Source organism: Amphiprion ocellaris, chromosome 7 (assembly GCF_022539595.1).
Source record: "Amphiprion ocellaris isolate individual 3 ecotype Okinawa chromosome 7, ASM2253959v1, whole genome shotgun sequence".
NCBI lineage: Eukaryota > Metazoa > Chordata > Actinopteri > Pomacentridae > Amphiprion > Amphiprion ocellaris.
In genome coordinates this window covers 28,923,201-28,936,873 of record NC_072772.1, presented here as the reverse complement: position 1 = coordinate 28,936,873, position 13,673 = coordinate 28,923,201, and the positions used below count along the sequence as shown (strand labels likewise).

At 38.9% G+C, this 13,673-nt stretch overlaps 2 protein-coding genes across 7 annotated transcripts; one reads left to right on the top strand and one right to left on the bottom strand.

Annotated features, from left to right (window-relative positions):
• Positions 1-1,608: 1,608 nt before the first annotated feature.
• spartb (spartin b) lies at positions 1,609-9,977 on the top strand. 5 transcript variants are annotated; one of them, XM_023262883.3, is made up of 9 exons: positions 1,609-1,786; positions 2,337-3,130; positions 4,925-5,122; positions 6,882-7,023; positions 7,147-7,341; positions 7,435-7,593; positions 7,672-7,762; positions 7,954-7,985; positions 8,736-9,977. In XM_023262883.3, exons 2-9 carry the CDS (start codon positions 2,342-2,344, stop codon positions 8,840-8,842), a joined length of 1,713 nt encoding a protein of 570 aa, XP_023118651.2. In that variant the 5' UTR covers positions 1,609-1,786; positions 2,337-2,341; the 3' UTR covers positions 8,843-9,977. The 5 variants fall into 5 exon arrangements, with proteins under 5 accessions (XP_023118651.2, XP_054868128.1, XP_035800680.2 ...); XM_055012153.1 differs by having other exon boundaries at positions 7,954-8,000; XM_035944787.2 differs by having other exon boundaries at positions 1,610-1,786; positions 7,954-8,878.
• A 243-nt stretch (positions 9,978-10,220) lies between these two features.
• On the bottom strand, positions 10,221-13,657 carry LOC111563686 (uncharacterized). Of its 2 annotated transcripts, none has more exons than XR_008602258.1 (6): positions 13,555-13,657; positions 12,779-12,889; positions 12,461-12,605; positions 12,310-12,371; positions 12,139-12,203; positions 10,221-10,553 (listed from the first exon to the last, which is right to left on the bottom strand). XR_008602258.1 is itself a non-coding variant. In XM_023262893.2 (6 exons), the coding sequence occupies exons 3-6, from the start codon at positions 12,491-12,493 to the stop codon at positions 11,274-11,276; spliced, it is 939 nt and encodes a 312-aa protein (XP_023118661.2). In that variant the 5' UTR covers positions 12,494-12,605; positions 12,779-12,889; positions 13,555-13,657; the 3' UTR covers positions 10,582-11,273. The 2 variants fall into 2 exon arrangements, 1 of the variants encoding a protein (XP_023118661.2); XM_023262893.2 differs by lacking the exon at positions 10,221-10,553 and adding an exon at positions 10,582-12,052.
• Positions 13,658-13,673: the final 16 nt, after the last annotated feature.

Here is a 13,673-nt window from a genome sequence, read left to right as displayed (position 1 = left end):
TGGTTTCTGCTATGGGGATTATGTTTTGAAAGTAACTTCCGGATATTTTCTTATTTCATAGTGGCTGAAATAACGCTAACTTGACTAATTGTAATAGGCTGCAGTTCCACCTTTTAACCACAAAATGGCAGTAAAATGCTTGTTTTTCCCGACCGTCACCTGCGATTTCATGACAAACGGTGAAAAACGTGAAGTACAAGTGACTTAAATGTAAAGAAAGAACTCGAATACATAAAATATCTTTTTAACTGGGTTAGGGTTACAGTCACAAAGTTGTTTTTTTTTTTTTTAAAATGCATTGCGTTGCATTATTATTACGTGGTTTATATTACAATATTGCATATAGTTAACTCTCACTGATGTTTCTAATGGCCACCGATTATTAATTGGTGTTATTATTACGGCTCTATATTATATCCACAGAAAAATTCGGAAGGATAATCCTTCGCCGTTTGTAAACATAGTCTGCTACGTTGACTTTCATTAAACAAAATTTTGAGCTGTTGCAGTTTCTTATTATGACCAGCAGATGGCATTAAAATACCAGATTCTACAACTACAGTCACCTTTAGTTTTATATAGAAAAGTAGAATAGAATATAATCGAATAGAATAGAACAGATCTTTATTGTTACTGTTACAGAAAAATAATGAAAATCGGTTTAGTACTCTCCGAATAGCAGCATTAAAAATAGTCTATATAACATACCTTAAAAAACATATGCAACTTAAGAGCACAACACACCTAAAAAAAAACATGAGCAAAAAACACCTAAAACACACACACACACACACACACACACACACACACACACACACAATATAAGAACAAAATTGCACATGGCATGAATTGCACTGACATTCATATTGCACTTGTGATATGTGATATTGTCATTCATAAATATTGCATTTGTGATATGTGATATATTATATTATATTATATTATATTATATTATATTATATTATATTATATTATATTATATTATATTATATTATATTATATTTACGAAAATATATTTATATATATATGTGTGTGTTCCATGTTCAGTATAAAAGGTTTTATTAAGTATTTAAAAAATATTTTTCATGTTTGGGCCACCCGTCAAAACACAGCAGGCGTCTGTTTAAAAATCTGTAACAAAAAACAAAACACTTGTGCAGCTTGTCGTGTCTGTATTGTTTTACATTTTCTTTTATAATGTTTTATTGTTATTGTTTTTTAGTGTGTGTGTGTGTGTGTGTGTGTGTGTGTGTGTGTGTGTGTGTGTGTGTGTGTGTGTGTGTGTGTGTGTGTGAGTGTGTTTGTAAATTGTGTCATCGTTTGAATGTGCTTTGCTGCTTTCTTTTGTAAGGCACCTTGTAACTTCAAGTTTGAACGGCGCCATAGACATAAAGTTATCTTCATTACATTATATTGCTTTATATTATATATGACTGACGAACAGCAGAAATAGTGAAGTTATTAAACGGGAGCGTACTACTACATCCGGTTTCAGACCGTACACAGACGTATTTCCGGTCAAGACTTTCAATATAAAACACAAAGTGTTGCTGCACCAAGTGTCCATGCGCCTGTTCGTCCAGTCGCCGAACTTTAACTTTGAAAGGTCGACGCTGTGATGTGTAGTAATATCATTAGTCCACATTCAGGAGTCACCTGCTGGCGTAGCACACTTTATTCAGGAAGGTGGTTGATAATTAAAGTTAGCTCTACTCGACAGCTCAGACAGACGTTAGTTAGCGGAGAACCAACTGACGCTGGTCTTCGGAATTTGTCGCTCATTGGGGTAAGCGAAGGCACCGTTAGCTAATAACGGAGCTGCTAATGCTAACTAACGATACGTCAACCTACTTGTCAGTGTTGTTTTTATGCTTCTGTTCTTACTGTTGTGACTTTATGGCACAACAGCTGAAGTTGTGTGAGCAGGAATGTTGGTTGTTGTTGGGGATTAGCTTGTTTTAGCCTGTTTTATAACCCGCTTGCTGTAGCGACCCCGTTTTTACTACAGATAAACTAACGCACAACTAAAATCAAGCAGCCAAGTTAACATTCATGGAGACCGTACAGCTCAGTTACATGTGCTGTTTTTCATGAGTGGTTTAAATGACTTCTGAGTGTGGATAAGGTGAGTCTGAGGAAGAAGTAAAGTCAGCAGTAAAGTGAAGATAAGATAACCTGTGGCCTGTTTGCAAAGTAATAAGAAGTGTGTCACATTCAGGTTTTTAAAATGCCAATCAGTGCTCTACTTGTGTTATTTCTTTCCTTATTAGTGCTGTAAGATTAATGTTTTGAATGTAGCTTTTAATCAGTTGTGCTAATTGCAAGTCTTGTTTCAGAAGGAATGGAGAAAGCCAAACAAGATGCATTTGATAACGCCAGACTCCAAGTGATCAAAGATGGCTACGAGAGGGCCTTTGAGTGCCTCAATAAAGGACTCACAGCAGACGAAGCTGGAGACAAGACGCAGGCCATGGAGCTCTATAAGCGAGGACGACAGCACCTTCTCAGGGCCATCAGTGTGCCTTCGCAGGGGGATGAGTGTGTCGGTGGCTCGTGGGAATCAGCCAGACAGATGCAGGAGAAGATGCAGGAGACACTGAACAACATCACCACCCGCCTCGCCATACTGGAGACCAGCTCTGACCTGCCGTCTGCACCCAGTGCTCCAGACATGTCTGCACAAGGTCTCTACCCAAATCTACAAACCAAAGAGAAGGCAGAGAGGCCACTTCCAATAAACCAGCTTTCTGCTAATGGCCAGCTGGCTGGAGCTGTGGGAGGCAGGCCTGCAGGAAGTGGTCTCTCCCCTGTGGTTCCAACGGAACAGCCTCCAGCTTACTCTCCTCAGGCAGCTGATGGCCATCTATCCATCTCATATGGGACAGAGTCAGGGGAGATGTCATTGGTGGGGGATGAGTTCTACAGTCGCACATCTAACTCGACACCATCTCTTCAGAGTGTGGGTGAAGATGGAGAGGAGATGCTGTACATTCCTCATGGTGTGCAGATATTTTATGTCACACCTGAAGGGCAGGTGAGCGCCCCATCATACCCGGGCTACCTGCGGCTGGTGAAGTTTACCAGCAATCCCTCTGACAGAGAAACCACTCGGCCGCCAGCATTTCTTCAGGTAAGATAAAAAAAAAAAAAACTTCAGCTTGAAGGGAACAGATAAGCCATACTCGCCTGTTTGATGCAATAAGTGCAAGTGAGATGTCATCACTGCAGTGTCACCGGCTCCTTTTAGTTGTTTTGTGGCCTTTCACCTGATTTTGTAAGATGTTTGCACAGCTCATCAGGCTCTCTTGGACCGTGAGTCATCAGTGGGAGGAGATAGGCTTGTTAATGATCTTTATAATGGACATGATCATGTGAGCGCTGCTTACCTCATGCCCTAATCCCACTGGGTTTATAGCTGTGATGTCACCCCCCGTGGAATCCCAGACAGGGATCAGGTCTGGCTCAAAGTGGGAACAGGATGGTACCTCAGTGATGAGTCGTGGTTTTTATTACAGGAAATGATTATAAACATTTGCAGCCCTAAGATAATGTATTGCAACACAGAAACACCGACTGTGACCAGCATGGTTTTTCAACTCTCTAATTGGAAAATATATTTGTGTTCAAGGGCCCGAAAAAGACAAGAAAATCTTCAAATTTAAGAAGCAGGAATCAGAAATTGTTGCCTCTTTTTCTTAAAAATGTACTTAAACTGATTGCCAAAATACTTGACAGTGACTTCAGTAGTGAACAGTGAATCAACTAATTATTGCAACTGTTGTCCTCCATTATTTCTACTCTGAGCCGGAACGTTTATAACATCTTGGTAGTAATGTGAACTATGCTGTTAATAGACTGCATTAATCAACTAGTGTATCATTCTGTTGTGATGACTCTGGAAGGGTTCTGCTTTTGGTAGTGATGCATTAAATGCATCTCATTAAAGTTAGAATTTTACAGTCTATGACATCAGGCTTTGGTAAGGATGTAAAGTCAACAAAGTTTACCTTTAAAAAGTATCAATGAAGGGACAGTCTGAGTTACAGATGGGCAGACACTTTGACAGTATTCTGCACTACGAGAAGCTAAATTTGTCTTATGACACATGAATCTTTGTTGCTCCAAAAACAGCAGATTAGTTTGAGATATCTCTCAATTTTTTCTACCCAGCAGTCATTTAGTCAATGAAAAGGAACAATAAAATAAAACTTGAGTCGAAAAGCACAGAAACAACTCAAACAACATGTAAATTTAATTTGTCCCCAGCCAGTGCACAGCTTGTCAGTTCATGGAAACACTAATCTCCTTTGTAAATATGGAGGTTATGCGTAAACATTACAAGCAGTGGTAAGTTAAGAAAATAATTGAAGCTATGTAAATGTATCAGCTTGGGCTCTTGTTAAGAGACTGTCAAGACCTTATCTGACTTTTCCAGTACGTCCAGTTTTCATCATTTTTGGTGTCGACAATACTTTGACCTGCTGTCTTTATTGACATTAGAGAGTCATGAGACTTGAGATTTGACTCCTCATTGGGGAATTTCCCAGGTGCTGTTGCCAATGGGTGACGTCAGGGATTCACATGAGCGCAAGTAATTACATAAACCCTGCTTACACTGTTATGTCCTATAATCTTGTTAGACATGCAGCAGTCAGAGGACAACAGTGTCCTCTGGGTTGTCTTCTCTAAGATGGTTCTCTGTGTTGCACTAATCAGATCACTTGAAAACCAGCATTTCTTGGCTGATCTCTTTCTTCTCCCTCTCATATTTAACTTCTAGATAAATGTACTAGTCATTGCCTATTCTAAAAATTAAGGAACAATATTTATAAATCAGAACATTTGTAGAAAATACACCCATAGTCATGACATCACACATCCACCTATTTTTAATCATATTTTCTCTTCATGTTTTTCCTGACAGGTGTGCGACTGGCTGTATCCTCTAATGGCCATGGACTCTCCAGTGCTGCTGTGCAACACTGGTGTGTTCATGTTTCCGGACATGATGGCACCAGCTCCAGGCTACTATGTGGGTGTGGTGCTGTCCTCTGAGCTTCCTGCTGCAGACAGAGAGCTGTTTAAGGAGTTGTTGTCCCAGATGACAGATCTGAGGGTTCAGGTTAGTGTTAGCCAGATCTGCGACAGCCTGGCATGATATTCCAATGGTCTTTGCATATACACCTGTGAAACACAACATTAAAACCATGTCTCTGATGTTGAGAGGGGCTGCTAAGTCGGCAACAGTGTTTAGATGGGTGGCATATGTCAAAATGCCTCCACATGTAGGCCAGGAGCCACTGTTTCCCTGCAGAACGTTGCACTGTAACGAGATAATCAATATTATTGACTTTTTAATGTTATAGCTGTTTGGCACATATCAATAATACAGGTCATGTGCAGCCAGTGTTTTTTTCTCCCTGATCAAATGCTCAGAGAAGGTATTCTCTGAAATATGCCCTCCCTGACCCCTTTATTAGGTACACCTGCCATAAATTCTACTTTTACAAAACCTCTGCATTTTCAGTTTTATGGAGATACATCGGGACAAAATATTCAGATCACCTAAATGTAATGCAGTCCAGCACAAAACCACCACCCTTTCTGATCTTAATAATAAATATAAAGTAGAATTCTTCCTTTTTGGCAACATCAGCAAGAACTGAAAACATATAAGCTTTGCAAAAGTAGAATTGATGGCAGAGCTGTTGTATTGGATTGCATTAGATCCCACACGTTCACCTGATATAATGGCCTGTGAGTTTGTTATCACTATTCAAAGTAAGTATTTGAAGTCACCAGTGAATGGTTACACATTACCTTTTGGCAAATCCTCTTGTGCCAACAGAGAACACAGAGAGCTATTGTAAGTAAATGAAACTGTGAAGTTGGAGCACTGTGGACTGTTTGTAGTTTTTTAGGGATGTGGAAGTGGTTTCATCCTCATTTTGCAATTTCTCTAATGATCACATGTCCGACTGTTGAATATTATTCATGCTTTAAAGCTGGCTTCAGTTGCTAATAATCTATTTGAGTAGCCACCTAAATGAATTTGCCCTCACATAAAGATACTTTTGTGTTTAGATGTCCTGTGTTGAAATTGAGTTGAAAGCGCCGCCTGAAAAAACACGTGTGCCACACTGGTGCAAAATCCCCAAACATTCTCCACGCTTTTTCAAGTTGATGATCGCAAACAAATTCTACAAGCATAGAAAACAGTGCAAGTATTAAATATGTAGTTGCTGCTAACACAGTACTTTAAGGTTGCAGACTGAAAGGATTTCAAAAGTTTTCATTAACCAATGGTAAACCTGGCCTGGCATGAAACTCTTGCTGGTGCTTACTTCTGATCTGGCACCCTTCCCAAAGTTACCCCTGCCTCAGCATTGTGGGGATTTGACACAGGCAGGTGAGGAGAATTAATCAGTTATAATGCTCTTATCTGCAGCACTTAGAGCTTCGGTGGAAAGACAAGTGCAAGTGCCAGTTCAGTCATGATGCAGGTAGAGACGCTACTTCAGAGTGATGACAGACAAGGTCATTTTTGATGAATACAGTCAGGCTAATCATCTTCACTGATGGACGTGATATCCAGTCAGAAAGTAAGCACTTTTGTGTAATTTCACTTTTGAACAAGTAGACGGTTTGAGGTTTTCAGCTGCACAGTGACATTTCAGACTGTTTGGGGCTAACAAATAGAGCATTGTAACGAGCAGCACAGAATGAAAGGAGGTATTGTGTGCTTTGGGGAGGGTTACTTTGAGACAAACATTTGAAGGGAAATGTGTACAACGTGCATAAAGTGATAGATGAGTAATTCTTATTTTCAGCCCACATTTTCTTTATCTTAAAGTAGCTAACTAATGTGTCTGTATGATCAGGCTCCAGATGAAGCTGCAGAAACCATTAATCTCAGCCAGAAGGTGTCTATCGTTACACCAGAGGAGACTGCACCGGCAGAGACAGAGGAGGAAAAACCTCTGCCCGAATGGAGTGAAAAAGTGGCAAGTGGGATCCTGACGGGTGAGGCCACATTGTGTCTTTAGACTTTAATAGCCTTGTGCTAGTTTGTTAGTGATTCATTTGGATTTATTCATGAATATAGCTCAGCAGTCTAGAGTGACTCACCTGGTGTGATCCTTTCAGGTGCGTCCTGGTTAAGCTGGGGTCTGGTTAAAGGAGCCGAGTACACAGGCAAGGCCATTCACAAAGGAGCATCTAAACTCAGAGAACACATCACCCCGGAGGACAAACCCGCCCAAGTCAGCCCCACAGTCACCAAAGGCCTCCATGTTGCCAAGCAGGCGACGGGAGGAGCCGTCAAAGTCAGCCAATTTCTAGGTGACGAAGACATCCTCAGTCAGCTGTTTTATGTGACCTTGTGTTGGTTATTTGGCAGTGGACGTCTAATTGAGTAATGCTGTGTTACTGCAGTGGATGGGGTGTGTGCTGTCGCTGGCTGTGTGGGTCGAGAGCTAGCTCCACACGTGAAAAAACATGGAGGCAAGCTGATCCCAGAGTCTATGAAGAAAGACAAGGATGGGCGTTCAAACATAGATGGAGCCATGGTGGTAGCTGCCAGTGGAGTGCAAGGTAAACTGAACCCACGTTTTAGATTCTCTAAGAGTAAGGTGTGTTAAAATGCACCTAACACACAACATATCTGCCCAGGTTTTGCAACCATGTGGACTGGTTTGGAAGCAGCAGCAAAGGACATAACTACAAGTGTAGCAACAGAGACAGTAACCACCATAAAACATAAGTAAGTTTTCCCGTCTGTGTTAAATTGTTGTCTGACCACTATCACTTGCTTGAATGCACAGCTATTAATTTTTTTTGCAACACACTGCTTGCTAGACAGGTTTGATGTGTTTGTTGCAAATGACTTCTTTCATTATACAAAGCAAAACCAAATGTGCTCTCACTTACATTCCTCTTCGATTTGCTTTGCAGATTTAGGGGTCTACAGACCACCTTTGACCCACGTAATGAGAAGAAGTGTAATTCATTCTAATTGTGCACCGCTTTTTAACTCTTCCCACCACTAATCACAAATATGACAAGAGCACCTCTTTTGTAATGACTTTGCTCTCGCACAGCATTCTTGAATTGTGTGCTGTACCAGTTTCCTTCCCTTGCCTGTGTGCTAATTCACATTAGGGTGCTGCTTCACTTATTTCTAAAAGTGTCTCTAATGGAGATTTAACAGTTGACAATGTCTCTGTCCTGCCTGACTTTAACATAATCCCTTATTCTATGGACTGCTGCTACATGTTCCAATGATGATCAAATATGTAGACAACAGAGCTGACTACTGATTTCTGTAAAGTTCTAAATTATTATTTTATATACAGTGTGATGATATTAATTTGCTCAATCATTCTCAATCAATAAGCAGGACCTTATTATAGAAAACTGGAAATTACCGGAATTTGGGTATCTACAAGAAACCTTAATTTACCCTTGCATTTTTAAAAACTAAATCAACCAAAAGCAAATATGTTTAAATTGGCTCCTAAATTGAATTTTATGGAGATAAAATATCAAAATCAGATTCTGAAGGTCAGAAATGTCTGTACTCCAGGTTGTGCACATGCATGGGTTTAATCCTCACATTGTAATTCTCATTCTGCATGGCATCTTTGCAATCCTTGCACTGCATATTAATTAATTCTCCCCAAATCCTCTGTCTCCCGCCTCTTGTTGTGACCTCTCCCCCAATCTGACTCATGAAGGTACGGGGCTGCAGCCGGACAAGCCACAGACCACGCCGTCAATTCTGCCATCAATGTCGGTCTCACTGCCTTCAATATTGACAACCTGGGGATCAAAGCTGTGGTGAAAAGGACTGGCAAGCACACAGCACAGGCCATTTTGGAAGACTACAAGCTTCAGGAAAAACCAGAGAACGGGAAGCAGGTGCAGAAGTTGGATAAATAGCTCGTCGAGTCCTGCCTCACTTTCTCAGCAATGCCTTAAAAGATAATTTGTATTTTCTATGAAATAAATCTATATTTAAGAGTAATTATTTATAAAGCATACTCTATATTTACTAGATAAATACTGCTATATACATATCCTGTAGTTTGATACAGCTCGTAAGCACTTTAATGTTTTTTAATATAAGGTAGATGGACCTAAATGTTAACCGACAGGAGATTATATAACTCAAACCAAAAAATTAATTTATACAATATATTGATATACAATATAATATTCAGGTAGTATCACTTAACTTGGAAAGTAGCAGTTTAACACCGTTTGTATTAAAGCATTAAATTGTTCTCGAGTAGATGCAGGAGTCTTTCATAATCTTCATGAAACATCTGTGTGTTTTCCCTGGTATGATAACATTAAATGAATGGTGAAAAAACGTGTGTATCAGTATCACTGTCATATAATTCACCAACGTTTCAGACAAATTATCAGCTATACTGTCTTTTGCTGTGGTGTTTTAACTGTCAAGTAATCACTACTGCTGATTGTGCCTACACATATCGAATGATGATGCAAAAATCTAATATTTTGTAAACTTAACGCTGTAAAACTTGTTCATGGTTTGTAATGGATTTTTGTTAGATTTTCAGTATAGAACACGTCTCAACTCCAAATATGACAAGTGTGAAACTGTAACTGAAAATACTGAAAATGTTTGTGTCCAGCTGCTACAATCTGCAGTGCTGTCTAATGTACTCCGGTTCACTTATAGTGACATATTTTCAAAATGTTGTTTATAGTATTTCACAAAAATCTAGATTTCTTCACTGTGATGCGTGAAACAACTTTTAACAAGATGAGAATTTTGAAGTGTGATGCTAACTTTGTTTAAACTTTGAGTGATCCGGTTTGTGTTTTTTTTTTTTTTTTTGAAGTCAACAGGTAATTATAATTTTCAGATGGCTTATAAATTATCTCTAGTTGAGCACTGAGATTTCTTTCCCTACTGAAATACTGATCTTGAATAAAGAGAGACAAAATTAAACATTTTTTGGGGTCACGAGTATATTTTGCACCGTATGAAGCACATTGGAGCTGGATGGATTTAAGCAGGAAGAAAGTAGGTTTTCATTTTTATTCTACAACAAACTCAGTTCTAACACATTGTAATCCTAATACCTCCATCTAGTGGCTGGGTGTTTTAAACCACGTTAATTACAATAATATTTCAAGAGTCTAGGTTAGTTCTGTAATGTCCTTTATTCTAGATGAAAAATAGAGAAAATGGGTCATCAAAATTATTTGTTCAATTCTTATGCAACCAGGGTTGGATAAATCACTGGTTACTCAAATTAAGCTCAGAGTTAAATGTTTTAATCTGAGAAAATCATATTTCAAAACATTTCTAGATAACTTATTTTTAAGGGGCAAATACATTTTTTTTTTTTGCCACACATTTAATCAAAACTATTGCTCATTAAGTCCAACAAGTTGCCCCAGTTACAGGGTTCAGTTTGAGCCTTTGCCTGTCTTCATGTCCAGTGTGATTTGTGAAATACACTGAACCCCGACTGGTCTTGATGGTCAGGCCTGCCCCTTGAATAGCTCTGGTGTGTCTGAGGAGATTAACATTACATATTTAAAAAAAAAAAAAAAAAAGCACCAAGTAAATGTAGGCTTTTACAATTTGTATCCAAGATAAACATTGGTTATATACATTTATTATTCTGAACTGAATTCAACAAAATATTTTAATTGCAAGACAAAATAGCAATCTTCCAATGATTTCCCATTTGTGGAACACAAATATTTATGAAATGTATGCTTTTAAAATTGTCCCATGGAAAATACATGAAAATACATGACTGATCAGAAATCAAACAATCCTTCCACTGTTTTGCTGAAAAATTAAATATGTGCTTTTAATACTTTGAAAAGCCCTCTAACATTTTGAGAAGGAGGATCTGCATGGACTTGAACTAAATTAGATGGAAATGATTAAAAAAAAAATGCATTTAAATGAGGTCTGCATACTAAGCTGCAAATAGACCTTGCACTGTTGATATGAGCTAAATATTTTATCTGTATTTATTTCTCTTTGCTTACAATATGCATGTATTGCAATGCATTCTAACCTACTGTGTGTAAACCCAATCAAATTACAACAATGCTAAACTAGGTCATTCAAATATGAGATGTAATCCAAAAAAAAAATCTTTTTTATATATATATATACACACACACATCTATTTCTGTAATCGTTGGCATTTCAAAACTGCAGATATGCTGCATTATTTAGCACGTCATTAATAGTTTCATTAAGTAAAACCACATAGTTAGGTGGACCCTGAAAGCACAAGGTCTACAAGATTAGCATCAGGGAAGAAAAAGTTATCACTGCTATCCAAAAGCAAATCCATCCAAAAGGGACTGACCAGGTCACACTGACCGTCAGCCAAAGAGCTACTGCTGCAGAGATCGCTCTGCTGGACAAGTGTTGGATCACATAGAGCTTCTAATGCTGGATGAGATCCGTTTTCAGGGGTTAGGTCATCAGAAGTTGCACTTTGAAATACTGATGGTGGGGTGAATAGTTCGTTTATAAAATCTTCTACTGAAACGCTGTCAGTTGGGCCAAGCAGAGGTGAATCAGTTGGACTGTCCACTACCGAAGGTATGATGAAATTTGTTGCAACACTCTGTTCAGGTGGGCTGTAAGTTGGACCAGAATTAATTGATGGGTAAGCCACAGGATCCACTTGGCTAGAAGTGACATCCCATAATATATGGCTTGAAGACGGGTCTTGTCCCATCTGTGGTAAAGAAGTGTGGCTGATCGCTGATGACGTGAAAGCACATGAAGCGGCGTTGGTAAATGCAGAGGCTTGGTTTATCCAGTTATTTTCCACAAACTTAAACGAGGCAGAGAGAAATTGATCCTGGCAGACTGGCAGCATCTGTCCCCGGGGAACGGTCGATTTGTCCAACAATATTGGTGGAGCATGCACTGTGGTCAGGCTGTCAGCTTGAGGAAGCACTAGATTCATCGTCAGAGGATAGGTTACTGTGATAGTTGGCTGATTTACTTGTTTACAGATCTGCTGAGTGCTCCTTCCTGAGACGTAATTTGACATGAAATATTATGTTAACAAACTCACACTGCACCAAGAGATAAATGAATGTAAAAACAGTAAACAATACCCTTATTAGACTTCTTGACTTGCTTTGTTCTCTGTATGATATTTCTCTTTAGCCTGATTGTCTTTCTGTGAGGAAAAAAAAACAGCTTAACACTCTTGCGATTTAAAACTTGATTTAAAAAAACATAAATATTAACTTAGGGTATAAGTCCATGGCTAGGACTGTCTGTACCTTTTCTTCTGTGATTTGTTTTTCCGCAAACTGCACACTTTCTTCTTAACTGCTAGATTGACCTGTAGAAAAACAAGACATCATTAGTCCTTAAAGTGATCACTGCGTGAGTTTTACGCTTAGTGTTGCCATCAGAATGCATTAGACCTACATTATACAGAATATCTGGCGGCAGACTCTCCATCAGGTAGCTTATATACTTCACAGTGAGCTCCAGTGTGGTTGCTGGGTCTAACTGACCATCGACAAAGGGCAGAAGATCACACAAACGTTGACACAATGTTCTGATTTGGACCCTGGGAACCCATAAAAACGATTGCATAAGATTATCTAAATGTGTACAGCAAATGAGCCACAGATTATTAGTGTCACCACTCAACTAATCAATCCCAAAATTAGGATAAGGACACACCCAATAATATGATTATATACAAAATTCCCCATGTAAAGAATTTTGACAAAGTCTAACCTTAGTGTCTGCTCATTGGGAGAATGAAGAGAAGTCTCAGGCTAACTTCTCTGTGCAGAAAAGGGGCAGCACTTTCCTTTAGTGGGGTCAGCTTTTAATTCATCCTTCAGTCTGAACAGAAGCACATCCCTGAATCCTCACAACACACAATTTTGATTCAAAACATCTCATTTGCATATTAAAGTGTGGATTTTTTTTTAAAATGCCCCTCTTCTTACTGCTCAAGTGCTGACGTGTCATATGATTGGAGTGATTTGCTCCCAGGTTTGTCTATTTAAAAAAAGGCCCAGGTTACAACCAAATTCCAAATATTCAATGAAAACCTATAAGAGAATGACTAGGAACATCTATCCATCCAAGGTTTAAAATGTAGTAGTTCTAGTTCATGCAATGGAGGAACAAACAGAGAGAAAAAAAACAGCATAACGTTACAATAATATTTCAAGAAATGTGTAAAAATTCTTTGTAGCAAGAAAAGTAAGTCAAATTTTCAAGGAGTCACAAGTTTGTCCAATTAATTTAAGACCCTTAAGTTGGATTAACGTGATCAGCAAACTAACTAAAGGTAACAAAGTTGCGCCTTCAGCAAGGCAGTTGGACACAAGCCCCATAATAATGTAATTGTTGGCATCTGGTTGAGCAAACACAAAAAATGCTGATAACCATAAAAGTTAAAGGCTGTGCCCGACACTTTCTTCTCTATTTATTTATGCATGTCGACCCGTGGAAGCATGACAGCCTGCAGTGAAGATCTGATATAAAAATGTGCAAATTACCCATTAGGTGGTCTTCTCCTCATACTTAAGTGGTGCTTATTAAGATCTGTGTAGAAGGCGTCCTTCCGCCTCTCACATGCTTTTCGCACTGAACCAATTAATCACAAATATTACCTACA